Source organism: Ranitomeya imitator, chromosome 2 (genome assembly GCF_032444005.1).
Source record: "Ranitomeya imitator isolate aRanImi1 chromosome 2, aRanImi1.pri, whole genome shotgun sequence".
Lineage (NCBI taxonomy): Eukaryota > Metazoa > Chordata > Amphibia > Anura > Dendrobatidae > Ranitomeya > Ranitomeya imitator.
Window position 1 is genome coordinate 197703695 of NC_091283.1, and position 23966 is coordinate 197727660.

General features: G+C 39.3%; 1 protein-coding gene across 5 annotated transcripts in view; it reads left to right on the forward strand.

The window, feature by feature from the left end:
- LHX2 (LIM homeobox 2) overlaps positions 1–19611 on the forward strand; it is a 52762-nt gene extending 33151 nt beyond the window's left edge. For all 5 annotated transcript variants that reach the window (XM_069748461.1, XM_069748459.1, XM_069748458.1 and 2 more), the window contains exons 4-5: positions 11683–11888; positions 16693–19611. In XM_069748461.1, the coding sequence (XP_069604562.1) occupies positions 11683–11888; positions 16693–16980 (494 nt within the window). In that variant the 3' untranslated portion in view covers positions 16981–19611. The remainder of the gene's footprint in view (positions 1–11682; positions 11889–16692) is intronic.
- Positions 19612–23966: the final 4355 nt, after the last annotated feature.

The following is a 23966-nucleotide window of genomic DNA, read 5'->3' on the forward strand; positions in this document are numbered from 1 at the left end:
TCCTGTATTATCAACGCATTTCATGATATCATGGTGCGTTCGCAGTGATTTTCCATAGGGCTTGATGTAAACAGGCAGAAACAACAAATTCAGCTCCACTACTTCTGCAACCACTGAATGTCTGTCATAGAAATTCTAGCTTTTTTTTTCTCCCAAAGAGATTTACCCCATTGCAGTCCTTCAAGAGATTCAACACACTCAGACAAGAGGGATAAACCCAGTCTGGTGCACAATGTGCTTCATTGTGTTACAAGTGCTGGACTTATTCTTTCTGTGGAGTAATTCCCAACCAAATATCCAAATAGGGAGAAAAGGAATCTTAACTCTTTGCTGTATCAGAACGTCCTGTATCCCTAGGCCCCATATTTCTTACCGGCTGAGAAAATCAAGGGTAAAATGAAATTCAATAGTATTGCTGCTGTAGTGATGGAGTAACATATCATGAGGACAAGCGTATAAATCAGATGTATGCTGTCCGATTTTTGATCGGAAAGTACATTGGCCCATGTTACGCAACAGGGCCGTTCAGATGAATGATTTTCTTCTTGATCCGAATATCCGTGAGAAGAAAATCGCAGTGTGCACTTCTTTCTTCTGAGTCTTGGATAAGACGCACCCATTCAAGTTTATGGGTTCATAAAAAATCGGATCCCGAAGAGAACATATAATTTGTACGGCTACATTTCTATTATAAACCTAGGAAACTGTATTTGATCATTTACATTTTTTAGGGGCACATGGATGAAACAGATACACGGATGAAAATTAGGAAAAAATCATTGACATTTTTTGGATGAAACTTGGATGATTTCTCACACACCCCTAAGGGCTCGCTCACACAAATGTGGATTCTTTCTTCTGAGAGAATCGGATTGATGATGGGGAATGACACTCATCTCAAACTCTGATCTTACTTTGATCCTATTCCCGACTGAGAGAATCTTATCACAGGTGCGGAGATGATGGAGAACTTAATTTCTCCTTCTTCTCCATTGTCCTCGAACTACATCAGACTCGAGTGCAGTCCGATGTTTCACAAGCACCCATAGACTTGTGATCCAATTTGCGAAGTCACTTCCAACATGCAGCGCTTTGTTTTTTTCTCATCCCGATTCAGCATGAGTAAAAAAAATGCTTATCTGCACTATCCATAGAATAACATTGGGCCAAGTGTTATCCGATAAAACATTGGATAACACTCGTCTGAGTTATACGCTTGTGTGAGTCCTAGAGCTGAGGCCAATTGGAGTCCTTGGTTGCATAGCCAAAGATCGCTCTTTTTCTCTGCTTCATCGTAGCATAATGCAAGTGAGTTGGGTTTCAATGCGACATGCAAACTACTGTGACTGCTACATGCAAGTTGCAAAAAGTCGTAAGTAACTTGTCTCTGTCGCGGGCAACAATTCGGCCCCATTCACCTACATTATTCTGCAAAGTAGCAATCTTAGGCCGTGAAACCTATGTTTAGCCTTAGCTGCCAGATAGTCCCAGCCTAGGTATTTCCCCTATAATTTGGATCAAACTTTCCTTTGCATCTGTATTAAACTACTTGGGAATCAATCATGAGGATGACACTGTGAATCTTAAAAGGCATATACTCGACAAACATCCATGTGCAATATTATTTAGTTCTCTCCACGTTAAATAGCATTGTTCTCGGCAGCACATCTCTTATTCACATAGGAGAACAGGATGTGCTGCCTAAAACGTTGAATTAAAAAAAAATCATCGTACGCAAGGAATGATCGCTTCTCTTGTTTGTGGGGTGATTGTTGACCTATCTGATAGACGGAATGAGGGTTCCTAAGAGCGCTCGTTTCCCCAATTATCTGCCCATCTAAAAACAGCAATATACTTATAGATGAAGAAAAATAACTGGGCATAGCTATGACGGGTACGACTGGAGTTGCACCAGGCACCACTATCCCATATTCGAAGGCCAGTGATACCAATGACACATGATAGTTTTGAGTCTATTAGGGCACGTTCACTTCGTAGAATAAAATCCCAACATGTATTTCTGAGGCTGACCTTAAGATGACTACTGCAGCAGATTTGCATGACGCTTGCCCAATTATCAATCAATTTGACAGTTTTTTTTCCCCACAGTTTGATATTTTCCATGGTTGCGAAAGGCCATTCATAAACTCGGGATAGAGACTATCGTCATATTTCAACAGTTTGACGCAGAATCTCTATAAAAATCTGTGAACGTAGATTATTTTCTTTGGGGTCCAAGAACTGCAAATTATGGCTGAAATAATCAACTATCATAGGTAAAAATTGCCCTAGATATGGAAGATTTGTCATTTCTTGATTTACAATGACATAATACCATGTTCCATCAATGGAAAGTACATGTGTGAACGCAGCACTTATCGACCATTTTTCCTTGCTCTGTTTGACATAACAAAATCATTAGTTGAAGCAGCAGATTCTTTGGAGTTTATTCCACAGAATAGTTTGGGAGTGAACACCCTTCTCTCCGCGTTGCGAAATGAAATGATTTGGCGTAGGCCTGTGCCAGAGTACTTTGCAAGCAATCAACAGATTTCATGTGTCACTATTACAATAACAAGTTTTGCTGTCCTTTGGAGACAAGTCAGTTAGTTTTGGCTGCGGCTAAAGCTTAGCTTTATTTTCAAAAGCAATTGATTTCGTTTTTTTTTTTTCAAGCCAGACCAAAGAACTGCTGAAAATTGAAACCATTTTCTCTTTTTTAAAACCACATAGACTTTGGTTTCCAGGTTGTTTTCTTTGACTCTGTGTTTTGAACATCTTTTAAAAATAATGGTAAAATAAAATAATAAAAAATGTCCGGATGAAGCGGGAAATGTATTTGACAAAAAGTTTTTGAAAGTTTTGTTTTACTTCGAAAATTCCAAATGTGACCTTAGTAATAGGAGCCCCCTGGAAGATCATCTGTGATTGAGGATGGCTGCTTGCTTATGTGATGTACTTGTGTCAAGCTACTTGTGTCTTGTGGAATGTGAAGTGATCAGATATTGTGTGGCGTTTAATGAGTTAAGTACAGATCTTCATGGACAATTGCCAGCTGCTAAATTGTCTGGCAGCCTATCAAATGGCATATCAGGTTTACTCTTCGGCAAGGAATGCCCCTACCATCCATTATTTCCAGTAATTATTATTAATAACAACATCATTTGTCTTCTAAATTATTTTTCTTATCATCGTTTGCTTTTTCCCTAAAAGGAGATAAGTCGCATGACAATATATATACTGAATTACAAATTGTGCCCCTATTGGGACCCCCAGCAGTTAGCTGTGATCTGTGGGAACGCCTGGCTTAATAGTAGTCAATTTCCCTAGAGTGCCACCAGTGGGGAACTTAAGTATTGCACAATGGCGGTTAAAGGCAATACGATAAATGGGTAATAATGGCTGCATGGTTAGCATTGTTGCTTTGTTGCGCTATGGTCCTGGGTTCGAATCCCACCAAAAAGAACATCTGCGAGAAGTTTGTATTTTCTCCCCATGTTTGAAGGGGTTTCTTTCCACACTCCAAACTCAAGATGATAGGGAATTTAGATTATGAGACCCAATAACAGTAAAGCTATACGGAATAAGTTGGTGTTTTGCAAGCAAAATAAATAAATAATTCAAGACATGCCGAGTCCTCCAGAGCAAGAGACACTTTGCACAGCTCTGTTCAATATGTAGCAACTAGATATCCATTCCTATGTGAATAACCACAAGCCAAAAAAGGTTTTCTCAATAAAAGATATAATTTTATTTGCACATCAAGATAAAAATACTTTAAAAAAATATATGGGGGAGAAATGTTTCATAGTGAGACATATAGAGAGTGGGTGTAATAAAATTGACAGTGCTATCTTCCCAAAACTAAATTTTAAATCCGTATATAGATATAGCAGCAGGATCGTTAAATATACAAAAAATTCCAAGTTATACTCCTTGAGAAAGCCACCTGGCGAAACGTACGTCGGAGTCCTGGGGTGTATTATCCTGTGTTATTCCATATTCATCTGGTATGTCTGCTTGTTTGATATTTGCTGTGGTTCTCTTATACCTATAAGTTAGCCACTTCTTTGGAATTGTAATTCATAACGAGCCACCGATGTCAGACAAAAGTTTATACAGGATGAGAATAGTGAATGAACTGGTTGAATGGTGATCGTTCCACTCGTCCACAGTCTCCATGTACAATACGCAATCTTCAAAAGAAGAAGGAGATTTCTTTTAATCAATTTTTAGCAAGCGTCTTTGGACACATTGTTCAGTTGCAACCGATGAACATGATAAGTTATTGGCGATAGAATCTTACAGATTATCGCCCAGTCATAATGGGCCTGAAACAGATGATCAGTGGGTATGCCAGGTGTCAGACCCTCACCTAAGGATGAGAGATTAACAATAGGGATGAGCGCAGGCTCAGACTGGCCCACAGGGCTTGGTGGGCCCCTGTGCAGATCTGGGCCCCCAACCCCACTATATGAACAGTACTAGGCATAATTCACTTGATTCACTCTGTATAGAAAAAAAGCAGCATCTCATCATTCATTAACCAAACTACCCAGTTTATTATTATGTAGAAATATAGGTAAATTTTTGTACGAGGAAAGTGTAATATTCGTATGCAGGTGAAAAATGGGCCCCCTAAGTCAATGTTACTGGTGAGCCCTTGGCACCCCAGTCTGACACTGAGTGAGCAGACCAAATGCAGTTCGGGTTCTGTTACCTGACCCGACCTTTATTCCAAAGTTCAGTTCGGGTACCAGAAGTGTACCTGAACTTGAACCAGAACTCAGTCCGCATTGAAAAGAATGGGGACCCGAACTGTTGATATGGAAAATTCTCTCTCTCCTTCTAAACTTACCCCAGAACTCCGGGGAGGTGATTAGCATCAGACACTAACTGTCCAGTATGAACCCTGAAATTTTAAGTTCGGGTTCGCTCATCTATAATCATCAACTATATAATTTTCCTGGAGTACCCCTTAACAAATCACACGATGGGGTGAAATGAAAATTTGGGGCTAGTGATGAGTGAGTGTACTCGTTACTCTAGTATTCCAAGTATGTTGGATGTGCTCGGAGATTATGTTTGAGTCACCGCAGCTGCATGATTTGCGGCTGTTAGACAACCTGAACACATGTGGGGATTTCCTAACAAACAGGCAATCTCTGCATGTGTTCACGTTGTCTAACAGCCAGAAATCATGCAGCTGCGGTGACACAAACATAATCTATGAGCGCGCCGAAATACTCGGAGACCACCCGACCACCCGAGTAACGAGCACACTCACTCATTACTAGTTGGGATTACTCTGGTATCTCATTATTATGACTATATGACCACGATAATGTGGATATAGGGTATTCAGGTAGGCTACAAGTCCAAAGTAACGAAAAAAATAAACTTGGCACTACAGATAAGAGTTCTGAAAAAGTTGTAGCAATTTGAAATAAGACATATACAAAGTTTCGGTCCTACAACGCAGACCTTCATCAGACATATGCCTCACATGTGAATGAAAACAAACCAAGCAGGGAGAGAAATGAAAGCAGTTAGTATAAATGTATTATTTTGGATTTCTACATTTAAAACTTTTTCAGCATTACTATTTGGCAAATTCTATAATATTCCCATTGTGAAGATCTTAAGTCAAAAGAGCTATTTTCACATTATCAATAGTAGTCAGTTATATGTAACCGATCTTGGCAGCAGAGGAACCCTGTACAGTAAGTCTTTACTATGGAAAGAAAGAAAAGAGGAATTAGCTAGTAATTTGATTGGTTAGTAACGATTAGTAAGGCTTCTAAATAGAGTGCAGGTTAAAAAGTGGAAACCATTGCCCACAACAAGCGATTTGATTATTATTTCACAATTTTATAGAAAGTAAAAGTTGGCTTTTGACAGGTTTCCCAATGGATAATTGATTTTATTTTTCTTTATTTATAGTTACATGTTAACCCTTCCAGGACCAGCTGATTTTTAATTTTTGAGCTTTATTTTTTCCTTCCCTTCTTCCCTACCAAGAGCCATGAGGTCTTATTTTTATCCTGGCACAAAAAAAATGACACCGTTCATTTTACCATATCATGCACTGAAAGATGGGGAAAAAAAAATTCAAGTGGAATGAAATTATGAAGAAATGCAGTTCCGCCATTGTTTTCTGCCATTGTGTTACTTTTTTAGTAAAAATGACTTAGCTATAAGATTCTCCAGGTACGTTTGGTGATATCAAACTTGTATTGTTTTTTTTTTTAAATTTAAGTAGTGAAAAAAAAAATTCAGAAATTTTGTAAAAAAAAATTGTTTGTGTCACAGTTTTCTGAGACCCCCTATTTATTTTATTTTTACATCAATGGAAGTGGGCGAGGGCTTTTCGTTTTACGCACCAAGCTGTAGTATTCATTGATCACATTTTGGAGTATATACTACATATTGTATTGAACAGCAGAGAAGACCCTGGTGGACCAATCTAGGCTTGCACAAGATTGATCTTCTTACAGATTGTTCATCCATCAAGTCGCCATGGCTCGAGATTGATACGAATGCCCCTTAAAAAAACCTCAAAAAACAAAAACTATATATTCATCACTTTCATTGATTTTTTTTTTTTTGGGGGTGGGGTGGGGGTGGGGGGGGACTGTGTTGAGTAAAGAAATACAAATCTGGCATTTTGATTTTTATTTTTGGTGTACAATGTACAGTATGTGTTAAATAATTTTAAATTTTGATAGACGACTTTTATGGATGTGATGATATTGATAACAAATATGATCATTATTTTTTTTATTTATTTTAAAATTGGGAAAAGGGTGGTGGTCATTTAAGTATAATATATATATATATATATATATGTATGTATATATATATATATATATATATATATGTATATATATATATATATATATATATATATATATACATATATATATATATATATATATATATATACACACAGTGGGGGAAATAAGTCTTTGATCCCTTGCTGATTTTGTATGTTTGCCCACTGACAAAGACATGAACAGTCTATAATTTTAAGGGTAGGTTAATTTTAACATTGAGAGATAGAATATCAAAAATAAAATCCTGAAAATTACATTGTATAAATTATATAAATATATTTGCATTTTGCAGTGAGAAATAAGTATTTGATCCCTCTGGCAAACAAGACTTAATACTTGGTGGCAAAACACTTGTTAGCAAGCACAGCAGTCAGACATTTTTTGTAGTTGATGATGAGGTTTGCTCACATGTCAGGAGTAGAGTTGAGCGACTTTTACTTTTTTAGGACTTTGCCGAAAGTCGGCGATTTTTGAATTTGTCCGATCCATTTCGCTCAACCCTAGTCAGGAGGGATTTTGCTCCACTCCTCTTTGCAGATCATCTCTAAATCATTAAGATTTTGAGGTTGTTGCTTGGCCACTCAGAACTTCAACTCCCTCCATAAGTTTTCTATGGGATTAAGGTTTGTAGACTGGCTAGGCCATTCCATGACCTTAATGTGCTTCTTTTTGAGCCACTTCTTTGTTGCCTTGGCTGTATGTTTTGGGTCATTGTGTTGCTGGAAGACCCAGCCATGACCTATTTTTAATGTCCTGGAGGAGGGAAGGAGGTTGTCACTCAGGATTTTATGGTACATGGCTCCATCCATTCTCCCATTGATGCAATGAAGTAGTCCTGTGCCCTTAGCAGAGAAACACCCCCAAAACATAATGTTTCCACCTCCATGCTTGACAGTGGGGACGGTGTTCTTTGTGTCATTGGAAGCATTTCTCTTCCTCCAAACACGGCGAGTTGAGCTAATGTCAAAGAGCTCAATTTTTGTCTCATTTGACCACAACCCCTTCTCCCAATCACTCACAGAATCATCCAGGTGTTCATTGGCAAACTTCAGACAGGCCTGCACATGTGCCTTCTTGAGAAGCGGGACCTTGTGGGCACGGCAGGATTTTAAATGTTTACAGCATAATGTGTTACCAATGGTTTTCTTGGTGACTGTGGTCCCAGCTGCCTTGAGATCATTAACACGTTTCCCCCGTGTAGTTTTAGGCTGATCTTTCACCTTCATCATGATCAAGGATACCCCACGAGGTGAGATTTTGTATGGTGCCCCAGATCGATGTCGATTGACAGTCATTTTGTATTTCTTCCATTTTCTTACTATTGCACCAACAGTTGTCTCCTTCTCACCCGGCGTCTTACTTATGGTTTTGTAGCCCATTCCAGCTTTGTGCAGGTCTATGATCTTGTCCTTGACATCCTTAGAAAGCTCTTTGGTCTTGCCCATGTTGTAGAGGTTAGAGTCTGACTGATTAATTGAGTTTGTGGACAAGAGTCTTTTATAAAGGTGACTATGTAAGACAGCTGTCTTTAATGCAGGTAACGAGTTGATTAGGAGCGTCTAACTGGTCTGTAGGAGCCAGAACTCTTAATGGTTGGTAGGGGATCAAAAACGTATTTCTCACTGCAAAATGCAAATACATTTATATAATTTATACAATGTGATTTTCTGGATTTTATTTTTGATATTCTATCTCTCAATGTTCTAATTAACGTACCCTTAAAATTTTAGACTGTTCATGTCTTTGTCAGTGGACAAACTTACAAAATGAGCAAGGCATCAAATAATTATTTCCCACTCTGTATATATAAATACATATATACATACAGTATGTGTATATATATATATATATATATATATATATATATATATTAATTTTGATTTATATTTTACTTTATATTTTTTTTGTCCAACTAGTGATTTTTTTGATAGTGTGGTATTGCAGTATATAGTATATATCGCAGTCTCCTCTGAAGCTGGTGGTGATTGGGGCCATCATCAGTTCCCCGGCTGATTAAAATTGGCATTTAATTAGTTAAACAGCAGCAGTGTTTTACAGCCATCATCTGCCCTATATGGAGAATATACAGCTACTGAACCTGCTCCACGCACCCTGAATGTGGCGTACAAGTACAGCAGAGTGTGTAGATGGGTTAACGCAGTGTTAAGTGTCTGTCTCTAAGGGGTCCAACCATTACTAGTCCCCAGATTGACTGCTTTTAGTCACCTCAGATAATTGAAAAGTAATCTGTTATCGTTGCTCATAGTAACCAATCGGATTCTAGCTTTCATTTTGCCACAAGAGCTTTAGCAATAAGAGCTGAGTTCTGATTGGTTGCTATGGACAACGAGGCCTGTTCTTCCTATTTCTGATAACTTTAATAAATGAGGCCTAGCAAAGCTGATGGCCGTCATCTCATGATCTTTCTACCTCTTTTCTTGGCAATTATTGACTTTGTCCTTTAGTGTAAATTCACTGTAATGCCAACTTGTCGTTTTACTGGATGTATTATGAACAAACAATGGCAAATTCAGCTCTGCTACATCTGAATTAAAGTGAGCATGGGCTGCCATGTAACACTTCATACTCTTCTCAATATTGTCTTCCATTGGGGAAAGAACGGTTATGTCGGATGAATAGTAATAATGCCCATCCAGTAATCATCTAACAAGCCGCTCCGATTTTGACTTTAATCTGAGGATGCATTTGCACATAGTAAACGCCACATCACTTTTCTGATTTGGCATGTTGGTCCTAACTAACATAAAACGCTTTTGGCACCGACATAGAGAATTAGAAGATTATTCTGCATTTTGCTGGAGAGCTATGCCAGCAGCATTTACATATCACACTATAGGATCTTTTTACAACGTTAAACAGCTTCTTCTCAAGTATGCAGCGTTCCCAGTCTCTGTTGGTGTTACCTCTGCAGTAATGACGCTGCCCCATTTCTTTTGCATAATTCAAAAAACAATGAGATTCGTTGCTCCGAGAAATGATAATGATGTACAGATCTTACAGGCCAGCGTCCTAGATACTGAGCAAGAAATTTACCGTGATCGTACTGGAGCATGTCTACCTCAGTACAAAGCACTAGGAACAATGAAGGCCATTCCATTCACTGCATTATTGTTATTGAGGGTTTATGGGCTTATGTCTATCATATAGTCTAATAGTATCTCCAGTTATGTATCTATTATCTATCTATTTATTATCTGTTATCTATCTATTATCTATCTATCTATTATCTATCTATCTATCTATCTATCTATTATATATCTATTATCTATCTACCTATCTATCTTATATCTATTATCTATCTATTATCTATCTATCTATTATCTATCTATCAATATTATCTATCTATTATCTATTATCTATCATCTATCTATGATCTATCTGTTATCTATCTATCTATATATCTATTAATCTATCTATCTATCTATCTATCTATCTATCTATCTATCTATCTATCTATCTATCTATCTATCTATCATCTATCTACCTATCTATTATCTATCTATTTTATATCTATTATCTATCTATCTATCTATCTATCTATCTATCTATCTATCTATCTATCTATTATCTATCTATTTTATATCTATTATCTATCTATCTATTATCTATCTATCTATCAATATTATCTATCTATGATCTATCTGTTATCTATCTATTATCTATTAATCTATCTATATAATCTATCATCTATCTATTATCTATCTATCTATCTATCTATCTATCTATCTATCTATCTATCTATCTATCTATCTGTCTATCTATCATAAAAGAAAAGCTGGCAGCACTCCCACCTGATGGGCTAATAGAGTCCCTCTTTCACTTTATTTTTGGAGTGCTGATTTTTTTTCTTATATTATATTTATCTGATGATGGGATAGTTGTCTGGGAGGTCTTGCACCCCTCATTGGCATATTTGGTGATGTTCCAGTAGTTTTATTCTATGTCTATCTATAGCTCACAGATGACTCCTGGGTATGCCTCATTAACTAAAACTTAGAAGACAGTTATGATTTTATATTTCATGGACAGAGCATTATGACCTATAGTTAATTTTTGGAAACACGATCAATAAAAGGTCATCAACATAGGACATTACTAGAAATAATAGAACCTGAAGTAAGCGCAATATGTAATGCCCCCACTGCCCTCCTCCTCCGCAGCCCAACCAGTATACTTAATTTTAGATATTTTGAAGATAATTATGAAAAAAAACAATAGAAATAGCATAAAAAATTATAAAACAAAACAATGATCCTGCATTGAAAATAAAGATTAAATGACTGTAGAATCTAGTTGCAGGAAGGTTCTCAAACAAAAGTGTCCTTGCTCTACAGGAGGTAGAGGGCAGAATTTAGGGATAGCATTTCTCAGGCTGTATTTTCTGTGTAGTTTACTTTTTTTTTTTTTTAACCAGTTTTGGCCTTTCATTGCCTGGCATCTTTGCAAGGTTAGGCATATGGTAATTGGGTGGGAATTGTAATCTGAAGACTATTGAAATGTCATTATGTATTTATGAATTTCATTATCCACAAAGGTGTTTTAAAGCAAAAGTCCAAGATGTATTGTTCATGACTTTCCACTGCTGTGGTTTCCTACTCCCTGGACGTGTCCTGCGTAGTTAGTTTGATTACTATGGTCACATGATATTTATTCCTCATGTGTCACAGGTGGATGAACTGAAGCGTATGCAGATAATTACCCAACCAAAACTTTCCAAGATTTTCCTTCTTTCCACTTCACATTAGTGGTGCAATGAATTGTAAGAGAACTACAGTATTGTTTTGCTACTACAGTTAATAACATCCCCTCTCTTATTTCTTGCTAGCTCTAAGCTGCAATGAAAATGATGGAGACCACATGGACAGAGACCAACAGTACACCCCCAACCAGAAAACCAAACGCATGAGGACCTCTTTCAAACACCATCAGCTGCGGACAATGAAATCTTACTTTGCTATTAACCACAATCCAGATGCCAAGGACTTAAAGCAACTAGCACAGAAGACAGGCTTAACCAAAAGGGTTTTACAGGTATATGTAGAATATGTACAAAATGCCATGATATGTAATTCTCATATAGAAATAGTACAGCCAGCAAAAATAAAATTTATTTATATATAATATAGTAATATATTTAACATTTAGCACCAGTTAATATATATATATATATATATATGTGATAAATGTTAAATTAAAATTTTGGACCACCTTTTGTATATTGGAGTAGTATATCCTAACGAAAGTAAAAGCTACACAAAAGTAAAAAAAATTGCTACTCACTAAAGGTATATATCTATATACATACAAATCTGAAAAATGGAGGCAGCACTCCAATGTCAGATAGTGGGGAAATGGATTTAAATCAACCCATGCAATGTTTCGGCTCAAGAAAGCAAGACTTGAGAAAGGCTGTGCTATTTTGATCCAAAATGGGCTGATCAAAATCTGTTTTCTCACCATCTGACTTTGGAGTGCTGCCCCCATTTAGTAAGTTCTACATTTATCTTTCTTTCTCTGTATATATTTATTATATCGTATGAATGAATGAGTGTTTTTACTGTACAATGTGGTCTATTGATCTATTGAGCTATTCTTATTAGCTTTACTTCTCTGGTCATCCAAGTTGTCCAACACAATTAACATTGAATGGCCACTTTTTTAGAGACACTTGCCCTTTTCCGATTAGAGCTTCCCTGTAGGAAATTAGATAGGTGAGCAGAGTTTGGATTCGTCACAGTATGAATCCACATAAGAATGCATAGTGGATGCTTTCCTGAAACGGAAAGTACTTGCAAGCAGCATAATACAAAGAATAGCAGGTTTACCCAGAATCCTTTGCAGTAGGCGGAGCTATGCAAATAATCTCTTTCCACCCCAGTCTAATCCACAGCGCTTGGAACCGCCAAGCGTGCAATGATGCGGATTAGTTTCTAAATTTACACAGCCAACCAATTCCTACCTGTGGACACGTGTTTCGGGCTTTAGGCCCTCATCAGCACAGGGCTGGAATTGGTTGGCTGTATGGAGTGGGGCTCGGTGGGCAAGCGATACATATATGCTAGCCACCTTAGGGAGAGACCCAAGTTGGGCTAAATGTAGCGGGAAGAAAGAGACCGAAAAGCCCTCTACTTAAAGGAAATACATAGTGGATGCTTTCCTGAAACGGAAAGTACTTGCAAGCAGCATAATACAAAGAATAGCAGGTTTACCCAGAATCCTTTGCAGTAGGCGGAGCTATGCAAATCATCTCTTTCCACCCCAGTCTAATCCACAGCGCTTGGAACCGCCAAGCGTGCAATGCTGCGGATTAGTTTCTAAATTTACACAGCCAACCAATTCCTACCTGTGGACACGTGTTTCGGGCTTTAGGCCCTCATCAGCACAGGGCTGGAATTGTACTTTCCGTTTCAGGAAAGCATCCACTATGTATTTCCTTTAAGTAGAGGGCTTTTCGGTCTCTTTCGTCCCACTACATTTAGCCCAACTTGGGTCTCTCCCTAAGGTGGCTAGCATATATGTATCATAAGAATGCACAAATCTAAGGAACTTCAAATGAGGCATGGTCATCGGTGCAAGACTAGTGGAGGCTAGTCTTTCAACCACGATGACCTTGGATGTTTTCTCATGCAACTCTGACGATATGATCATAAGAGTAGTATGACCAAGGAAAAACTAAGGATCTTGTTGGGCAAACAATTGATCAACAAAACGGGTCACAGGAGGATAAAAAAAATAATTGCTGTGATTCTGAAGGCCAAAAGCAGTCTAACAGCCTTTAAGAAGGGTGTCTCTTAGAGATGAATGAACCGATTTACAGAATCTCGGTCCAGTGGCCAGGTCAGTATTCCATGGCTGTTGGACAGGAGCACTGTAAACCGCCTCCTACTTGCTGGCATCTCCGGCTTTTCTTTTGATTAGCTGGCCTGAAGTAATGTTATTGTTGCGGCGTGACGAACACATGACCGCGCCAGGCCAGCCAATCAAAAGATGAGCTGGAGATGCTGGCAGATAGGAGATGGGTCACGCAGAGGTGTATCTAGGGTTTCTGACACCCGGGTCAAGAGTTCAGTTTGGCGCCCCCCAGGTCATATGCGATTTGCACACTTAGTCATGTACCCACGAGCTCCTCTCCCTAATGCTCTCAATGTTCAGTGAAAAACAGAGAAGCAGAAGAGAAGCTCGTTGTCACAGGACCACAAGTATGAAAATCGCATATGAGTGAAGTGTCCATGTGGTGACTACTGGAACCTGCAGAGCTGAATCCTGACATCGCAGGCTTCTGAATTCTCACAGCTAATGCACTGCACACTTTTATGATTCTCCCTTGCTGGTGGACAGTCATGTCAGCACAAGCATGTGATTTGTATACTTCTGACCACATTCTGACTAGACGTGCCCGGCCTCGCTCAGTTCATTTTCATTGAGTGAGGCCACACATGTCTAGTCAGCACGTGACCGCATGTATGTAAATTGCCAGCACGAGAGAATCCTGACAGGGTGCACTGTGATAATTCACGAAGAATGACTGCAGACTCATCACAAACCTGGACATTCCCTTTAATGCTCCTAACATAAATAAAAACATGAGAATTAGTTAGTATCACAAATAACATTTACATCCAGGTACCTTATAGATGACGTTGTATCTGGAGTCGTTCTCCTTCTCTTCTTCATCTTGTCCAGACCCCATGATGAGTTTTCTCATCCACAGCCGTCTCTGCAGACTTCCATCTTCTCCGCTTTTTTGCAGAAAATCTCCACATGACGCCCTTAAAGATACAAGTGTCATTATAATGCTCCTGAATAAAAAATTGCCCCTCACTATTATTGTCTGCACAAAATATGACCCCCACACTGTCCCTCTTATGGTACATGGTCTTCACACTGACCTCTCCATTCCATACCGCCCCACTCTTCACACTGTCCCCTCACACTGTGTCCTACCTATAGAGCCCAGTATTTATACTGTACTCTCTCATCACACTCCCCCTTCCTGGTATACTGTCCCCTCCTGGCTGTGCCCTTACACTGTCCTCCCATGCTACACCCCCACTACTCAGTTTCTATTTTGTTCCCACTCACTTTTCTCCCCCATACTGTCTCCTCACACTATTCTTTTCCCTCCTCATACTGTCTCCTCTCACATCCCTCCTGTTCACCATACTGTATCCTCATATATTTACTCCCTCACTTTCTATACTGCCTGCTCATCTGACTCCCCATACTGTGTCTGCACACATCCCATCACCCTCATACATGTTTCCTCATACATGCCCTCATTCCCCCATACTGTTTCCTGATATATGCCCCCATCTCCCCCTTTGCTCTTCATTTTGTGTCCTCAAATCTCCCCCACACATTAAATCCCCCATCTCCTCTCCAATTCTCCCCACACAATAAATCCCCCCATTCTCCACACAGCTCCTCATCATCCCCCTATTCCCCACACAGCGTCTCATCATTCCCCTCATTCCCCACACAGTGTCTCATCATCCCTCTATTCCCCACACAGCTCCTGATCATCCCCGCATTCCCCACACAGCGTCTCATCATTCCACTCATTCCCCACACAGCATCTCATCATCTCCCCATTCCCCACACAGCTCCTCATCATCCCCCTATTCCCCACACAGCCTCTCATCATCCCCTTATTCCCCACACAGCTCCTCATCATTCCCCTATTCCCCACACAGCGTCTCATCATCCCCCTATTCCCCACACAGCTCCTCATCATCTCCCCATTCCCCACACAGCGTATCATCATCCCCCATTCCCCACACAGTGTCTCATCATCCCCCCATTCCCCACACAGCGTCTCATCATCCCCCTATTCCCCACACAGCGTCTCATCATCCCCCTATTCCCCACACAGCTCCTCATCATCTCCCCATTCCCCACACAGCGTCTCATCATACCCCAATTCCCCACACAGCTCCTCATCATCTCCCTATTCCCCACACAGCTCCTGATCATCCCCCCATTCCCCACACAGCCCCTCATCATCCCCCTATTCCCCACACAGCGTCTCATCATCCCCCTATTCCCCACACAGCTCCTCATCATCTCCCCATTCCCCACACAGCTCTTCATCATCCCCCCCATTCCCCACACAGTGTCTCATCATCCCCCTATTCCCCACACAGCATCTCATCATCCCCCCATTCCCCACACAGCGTCTCATCATCCCCCTATTCCCCACACAGCTCCTCATCATCTCCCCATTCTCCACACAGCATCTCATCATCCCCCCATTCCCCACACAGCGTCTCATCATCCCCCATTCCCCACACAGTGTCTCATCATCCCCCTATTCCCCACACAGCGTCTCATCATCCCCCTATTCCCCACACAGCTCCTCCAGTGACATCATGATTCCAAGGAATCACTCCTCCCCCTCAAGAAATCTACTCCAATCTAGACGCTACCCTGCAGTCAGATCTTCAGTCTGTAAGATATGAGGACAATTGAATACTGGGAGCCAGCGTGCTGCAGCTCCTCTGTGCTGGCTGTCAGCTTGACAGTCGGCACAGAGGACAGCTGACTCCCAGTCCGGGGGGCGGCAGAATGCAGCTGCCAGGGGAGACACTGCGGACCGCCGCATTAGGCGGCCCAACTGCGCCCCCCTGCCAGCTGCGCCTGGGGCACATACCCCGGCTGCCCCCCACTATATACGCCACTGGGGTCACAGAACTCCCAGGTAGTGACCATTAGATGCTGTCCTTGCTGCTGAACAAAAGTCCTAAAAATGTATTCGCTCCTCTTCAGTGGCTATTTGGTATATTAAAATAATGATTCTTAGCCAAGACCTACATATTAATGTTTTTTTTTTCTCTAGGTATGGTTTCAAAATGCAAGAGCCAAATTCAGAAGGAACCTTTTGCGGCAAGAAAATAACGGTGTGGACAAAACATCAGATTCTACTCTTCAAGCCGGGACTCCATCAGGACCAGCCTCTGAAATTTCTAATGCCTCAATGAGTCCCTCTACTACCCCAACCACATTAACAGACTTAACTAACCCCACCATGCCAACTGTGACCTCCGTACTGACTTCGGTGCCTGGCAGCTTGGACATACATGAATCTCGAAGCCCTCCACAGACAACGCTCACAAATCTCTTCTGATGACTCTTTGTTTCTTTAAAGAAAAAAATATTTTTAGTCGATTTCCAAGTGTATTTTATTAGAGACTTTGTTCAATGAATAATTTACATTTTTTGTGGAGAAGAATTCATTGTACTGGTGTTTTGATAAACTGAAGGATTGCTTGGAAGATGTATCTGCAACACAACATTTGTGTCTCTATACAGTTTTGTGGACTAAACAAGGGAAAGAACCATTAATTTAAGTTGGCTGAATCTTCTGTATTCTCAAAGACTGTTACGTGCCTTATATACTGTCTTATCAACATACATTTTCTCTCTGTATATTTATGACCAGAACAAAATTGTTAAAAGTTTGTTACTTTTCAATTAGTCCTAAAAGAAGTTACTTTGTTTTAGAAATTTTTGGACAGAACTTTGCTCTGAGTGAGTAGTGTAAAATTTCAGCGTTTATAGATAATGTGGTGGTTTCTGTCAATGACTTGCAAAGTTTGCACTGGTACCTACATCCAGATGGGATTTTGGGGGACAACATTAGTTAAGGGGAAAGGAGGTTTTTCATAGAGCTTTTTGAATTTTTTGAGGTTTGAAATGTTTCCTAGAACATCTTAGAAGGTATTTCTATGATGTTCAAGTCATTGGCTTGACCCCACCTGTTTCCAGTCCAGTACATAAGCTTATATAACATGCAGAGTATATGACAGAAGATAATCGGCTAGATGAAGAGGTGTATTAAACGTGATCAACATTGATAAAAGAGAACAAATTAGCGAATAACAAAACTAAAATACCAATGGACATGAGTCTGCCCATTATTATTGGAAGTTCACTTATTTTGCGTTTAAGATTAGCGACAATGTTCACTGTGAAAACTTTTTTTTCTATTTGGATTAAAAAAAAGTTATTTCCTGCATTTATTGAAATATGTGACAGGCTACCAGTGATCTCCAAATGAGCTGTCAAGCTATACAGTATTAGTTGTTTACATACATTTCAGAATAGAAATCTACTCATGAGTTAGGACTGTGTTGGACATGACACCATAAAACCGACCACTTGAGGATCCACTAAAGTCTCCCTTACAACTAGAGTTGAACATTTCATTTGCACTGCCCTTGTCTGGCAACATTTCTGGTCCTCTGTGGCATGGTCTTCTTGTCTGCACCTGGCATCATTGGTTTGGCATCTTGGGTGCCTCTGGATCTTAGAAGGTCCAGCACCAAAAGTCATTAGGTAGCATAACCTAGTAAGTGCTGGTGCGCTTACTAGGTTTCATGCAATGCCAGGTCCTGGTCCAATTAAGCGCCACAGGCACCCAGGTTGCAATGGCCAAGGATATCAAGCAAAAAAATGAAGACCAGCTGCCATGAAAGACTGGTCACAGGATGAGTTCAATTCGAATTGCTCATCTCAAACTAAAAAGGTTGCCTAGTATTCAGAAAAAACTGGGATGCCTTTTCCCTCCCCAAAATAGTGCAACTACTATCCACAGATTGATTGTGGAACATAATTCATTTCAATGGAAACAAGCATGATACAGCTCACAATCTGTAGACAGAGTTGGAGGTGTTTTTGGTTAAAAAAAAGAAAAGCAGCTATGTCATTCTAATCCCGAAAGACCCCATCTGAGAATTTTTTTCAGGGATTCCTTCATGAGGCCTTGATTAGAAATCCACATTTTGATTTGAAGAACATTATATTATCTACAACTCTCATTGAGTAACATTATGGGCTAAGCCAGAACGCAATAGCTGTATTTTAGAGTAAACCTGTCTGACACGCTCAGCTAAGTGTCACCATGCAGAAAATTGCACTTGGTCATTTTACAGCACTTTTAAGAATACCTGTAAATTTTCTGACTTCAGACAAATCAAGTAGTAACTGCGTACAACCACCACACAAAATTTCCTAGAATGCAGATGTGGAAATTAAATAAAAAATAGGCACATAATTTCACTCCTCAACTTAAAACATATCCCGTTCAGTGCCACAACTTGCCCAAAACACTTTGGAATATGTTACAGGCCAACTCCGACTCTGAGAGTCTCCAGAAGTATTTAGAAATGATGCCCTTTATGACTAAACTCCTAGTTAGTGTTTATTAATAATATTGAGAAAGCCAATTCAAACCAACCTTGTATAAAATTGATGACCTGTGTGTAATTTTTTTTTGTAAAGTTATGTTTGGTCTCTAAAAAAAAAGGGTATAAAGCAGGAAAAAATATATTAATAAACAAAAGCTGCTTCATTTATTTTGTTTTGGGCCCATTCCATTTCTTAGCACAGAGGTACTCTGATTTTGGCTTACTTTCAGATGTTGATCTATCGTCTCCATTAAAATTGTTTACCACCTGATTGGCAACTTGGTTCAATAAAAAAAAATGGTGGAGGCTGTAGACCAACAACGGCGTGAGCCAGGTCTACGGTACAGCTGCTTTAGAATATTGTGAAAATTCTCCCCTTATTTGTAATGTTGGATAAGGTCAGAACAATTCTGAGATGTTGTTGCATCTTTTGGATGGATAACTTTACCTCAGCAATGCGTAATTTTTAAGATAGAATGAACGTATGCCTTTTTTGTTCTTGTTTAATACAGAAACGTTAGTGTTCTTGATATGAAGAATAAATTTTGTCCGTGACATAATTCATTGTTGCAAGGAAGTGGATTTACTATTATTTCACCCATTTTCATTTTATATAATTTTACAGAACTTGTAACTTATAAAGAAATGCTGGAAAACAAGTGGTCTTCAAATTTGTTGGGTACACACTTTATTATATAGCTCAGAATTTTGAGAAATATTGTATATGAAATATGTTAGAAATCTTTTAAAGCCCCACACTGGTGTTTTTTTTTAAATTTCACTGCCAGAGTGGTATTTCTATTGCAAGTTTTCTGCTCCAAGTAATATACTTACCAACTGCAGTTTTCTTCTGTCCTTGGCACCCCTCCGGTTGTCTTCTGCTGGTTGTGACCTGCTGGATCACTCCAGTGTTTGCTGGAGGTCATTTCTCCATGTACATCTATGAGAGCCAGAATGAGGCTCTCATGACTTATATTGAGAGCTTGTGACCGTTGCATCTTACTTCTGGTCAGTCTAGATCTGCGCTCACAAGATGGCAGAATGGGGCTGGAGCAGTGTCGAGAATAGCAGATGACTGCAGCTGGTAAATATTTAACTACAAGCGGGACCAAACATTAGTGAAACCAATCCAGCGGTGAAATACCCCCCTACTAGAGTGGTGCTTTAAATAGTCTGTCTGTTGAATGGATTCCATGAAAGTTAATGCATCCAAGAATGTCAGGTTTCTGGGATCCCCAAGTTTTAGCTTTTATTTTTGAGGAACTGAACAGCAAGTATCCAATTTCTTTGCTGCACCACTTCAGGTGATAAGGTGCAAATATCCTCTTCTGAGAGGAAGAGGACATGAACTCTAGTACTACCTGTTGGGATAGCAACCCAAAAAGTCAATATCGACACTTTAATGAGCCTTTCCCCATGCAGGATGAAAAGCCAAACCTGAAGCGCCATTTGCAAGCACTTGTTTCGGGGCGTTTGCCGCTCCTCAATGCAAAGCAGGAGATCTTATTTGACTGAGTAAAAGGCCTTCAACACAGGGTCTAAGTGGGAACTCTTCTGCTTTTGGAGAGTGTCAATCCAGTATAAGGAAGGAAAAAGAGAAAAGAAAAGGGGATCTGATCCGGGCACTAATAGGTGACGATCCTGAATGGGAGATCTCCAGAGAGTGTCGAATTTGGGTACCAAGGGCCAAACAGTACCACTGACTCTGGGAACCCACTCTTTATGCAAATATTATTGGTCTTTGTCTGCATACAGTATAGTCCATCAAGTGTAATATGCCAAGCACTGTTCATGTATGGGACCCACTGCTGCATAGGAGCCCACCTAGGGATTTACCTCCTCTCCCGAGGGCCAGTTTATGCCTATCTAAAACCGAACCAAAATGAACCTAGGACTCCCGGTATATCCAGTACAATTGGCAGCTATTTGGTTGGGTATTAGAAAATGTTTTTTATATACAATATGACCCCTTGAAGCACAGCATAGCTATAACTTAAAATGTTGAATCTTCACCTTTTCAGAAAGTGATCTATATTGTGCCTTACACCAGTGTCATCAGCCGAACATGAAATTTATCCCATGTTTCTGAAAGCACCAAATATTCAAAATTCTAATTCAACTATAGGCAATAAACTTATAATACATACAAGTGCTTCTCACAAAATTAAAATATCATCAAACAGTTAATTTATTTCAGTTCTTCAATACAAAAATTTAAATGCATATATTAGATAGAGTCATTACACACAGAGTGATCTATTTCAAGTGTTTATTCTGCTAATGTTGATGATTATGGTTTGCAGCCAATGAAAACTCAAAAGTCATTATCTCAGTAAATAAGAATAATTAACAAAAATCACCTGTTAAAGCTTCCTAAGTGCTTAAAAAGGTTCCTTAGTCTGTTTCAGTAACTCCACAATCATGAGGAAGACTGCTGCCTTGACAGATTACAAGAAGGCAGTCATTGACACACGCCACAAGAAGGGTAAGCGACAAAAGGTCATTGCTAAAGAAGCCGGCTGTTCACAGAGTGCTGTATCCAAGTATATTACTGGAAAATTGAGTGGAAGGAAAAAGTGTGGTAGAAAAAGGTGCACAAGCAACCGGGATAACCGCAGCCTTGAAAGGATTGTTAAGAAAAGGCCATTCAAAAATTTGGGGGAGATTGACAAGGAGCAGACTGCTGCTGGAGTCATTGCTTCAAGAGCCACCACACACAGAGGTATCCAGGACATGGGCTACATGTGTCACATTCCTTGTGTCAAGCCACCCATGACCAATAGACAATGCCAGAAGCTTCTTACCTGGGCCAAGGAGAAAAAGAACTGGACTGTTGTTCAGTGGTCCAAGGTGTTTTTTTTTTCCGATGAAAGTACGTTTTGAATTTCATTTGGAAATCAAAGTCCCAGAGCCTGGAGGAAGAGTGGAGAGGCCACAATCCAAGGTGCTGGAGGTCTAGTGTGAAGTTTCCACAAGCAGTGATGGTTTGGGGAGCCATGTCATCTGCTGGTGTAGGTCCACTATGTTTTTTCAAGATCAAAATCAGCACCGCCGTCTACCAGGAAATTTTAGAGCACTTCATGCTTCCCTCTGCCGACAAGCTTTTTGGAGATGGAAATTTCATTCTCCTGCCCACACTGCCAAAAGTACCAGTACATGGTTTAAAAACAACAGTATCGTTGTACTTGATTGGCCAGCAAACTACTCTGACCTTAACACCATAGAGAATTATTATTATTATTTACTGAATATACATTTCAGTAGGCCATCATTTTGGATTTTAAAATAATTTTTCAAGCTGGTGTTATAAAGTATTCTAATTTACTGAGATAATGACTATTGGGTTTTCATTCATAATCATCACCATCAACAGAAATAAACACTAGAAATAGATTTCTCTGTTTGTAATGACTCTGTATAATATATGAGTTTCACTTTTTGTATTGAAGAACTGAAATAAATTAACTTTTTGATGATATTCTAATTTTGTGAGAAGCACCTTTAAGTATTGTTCTCTTGATGACCTGGGGGGGGGGGGGTGGCAGATAGGGCACTAGGGTCCCAAAATGTATGAAATATCAAATAAAATATAAATATTTTCTATGTAAGTACCTTTTTACTACTACTTGCAAAATTGCAATTAGTGTTTCAAAATATACTATACTCATTGATTTAATACACATAATATTTATATCATACTTCAATAATTTTATAATTAAAATACTTGTCTGGGATTAAAAAAAGTTTTTTTCTAATTAATAAAGGCCCAATATTTTTAAACCAGAGAACAGTAGGTAATTTTTTGAGTAATGTTCTTCAAAACATTTAATATAGTCTGTCAATTTACTTGGATGAGGCAGAGCTGCAATACCTGACAATGCCAGTGGACATGAGTGGTGCTATATCTCATAAAAAAGGAGATCCATTTATGTGAAAGTCCTTCAAACTTGATATTAAAAGCATGATATATAGAACGTTGCTAATTAGGGTTCATACATTGCCTTTTCTTCTATGGGTCTCACTTGTCTTCTCTCTTTTTAGATGTCTGTTAATAGCTGCTTGTATTAGCCATATACATTGTTATTTTCAAAAAGAGAAATGAACTTACATGGTCCTTTCTATTCGAAAGTTTTAGGGAACAAGAAAAGTCTGCTATAACACTTTTCACACTCAGCGCATTTGTTTCAGACCCACTTCAGTTACTCAGTGTGAATGCAAACATAACATACAATGTCTACTTGAATAAGGTTATGGTACAAGGCTGTTGTAATCCGCTGCTTTTCAATGCATAAAGCCAGTGTCAAAAAAGCTGTATTGTAGAAAAGATACTTCACATGTTGGCCATAGATTTCTAAAGGCTGGGGATGGGCAGGACGAAGGAATAGAGGTTGGAAATTGGGGATAGAACGGAAAAACGCCAACAAATATGGGATGCTCAACTCCACTCACTACCTATTTTAGGCAGACAAGGAACCTCTTTCATTAAAATTGTGTCTGTTATCAATAATTCCCTCTTGATTGTTTTTTGGGGTCTCTGCCCACACCAAATTTTTATTCACCAGTCAATTCTAGTAATACAGCCAATCTTATTCATTTGATTTAGCTAGCTAAAAAAAGAATACAAATTTGATAACTATTCTGTAAGCACAGCAGCCTGATAAAAGCAATTTACGTAGTGGAAAACCGCATTTTTTAGTATTGCGCATTAAACTTATAATACTTAAGTATTGTTCTCTAGATGACCTGGGGGGCCAGATAGTGCACTAGGGTCCCAAAATGTATGAAATATCAAATACAGATATTTTCTACATTAGAACATCTTTATTACTACTGTACAGATCCAAACACTAATAAATGTGGTTGACAGCCTATGAGCTATAGTCCTCTTACAGTGGTTGTCCTTGACCTACAAGTATTTATGGAT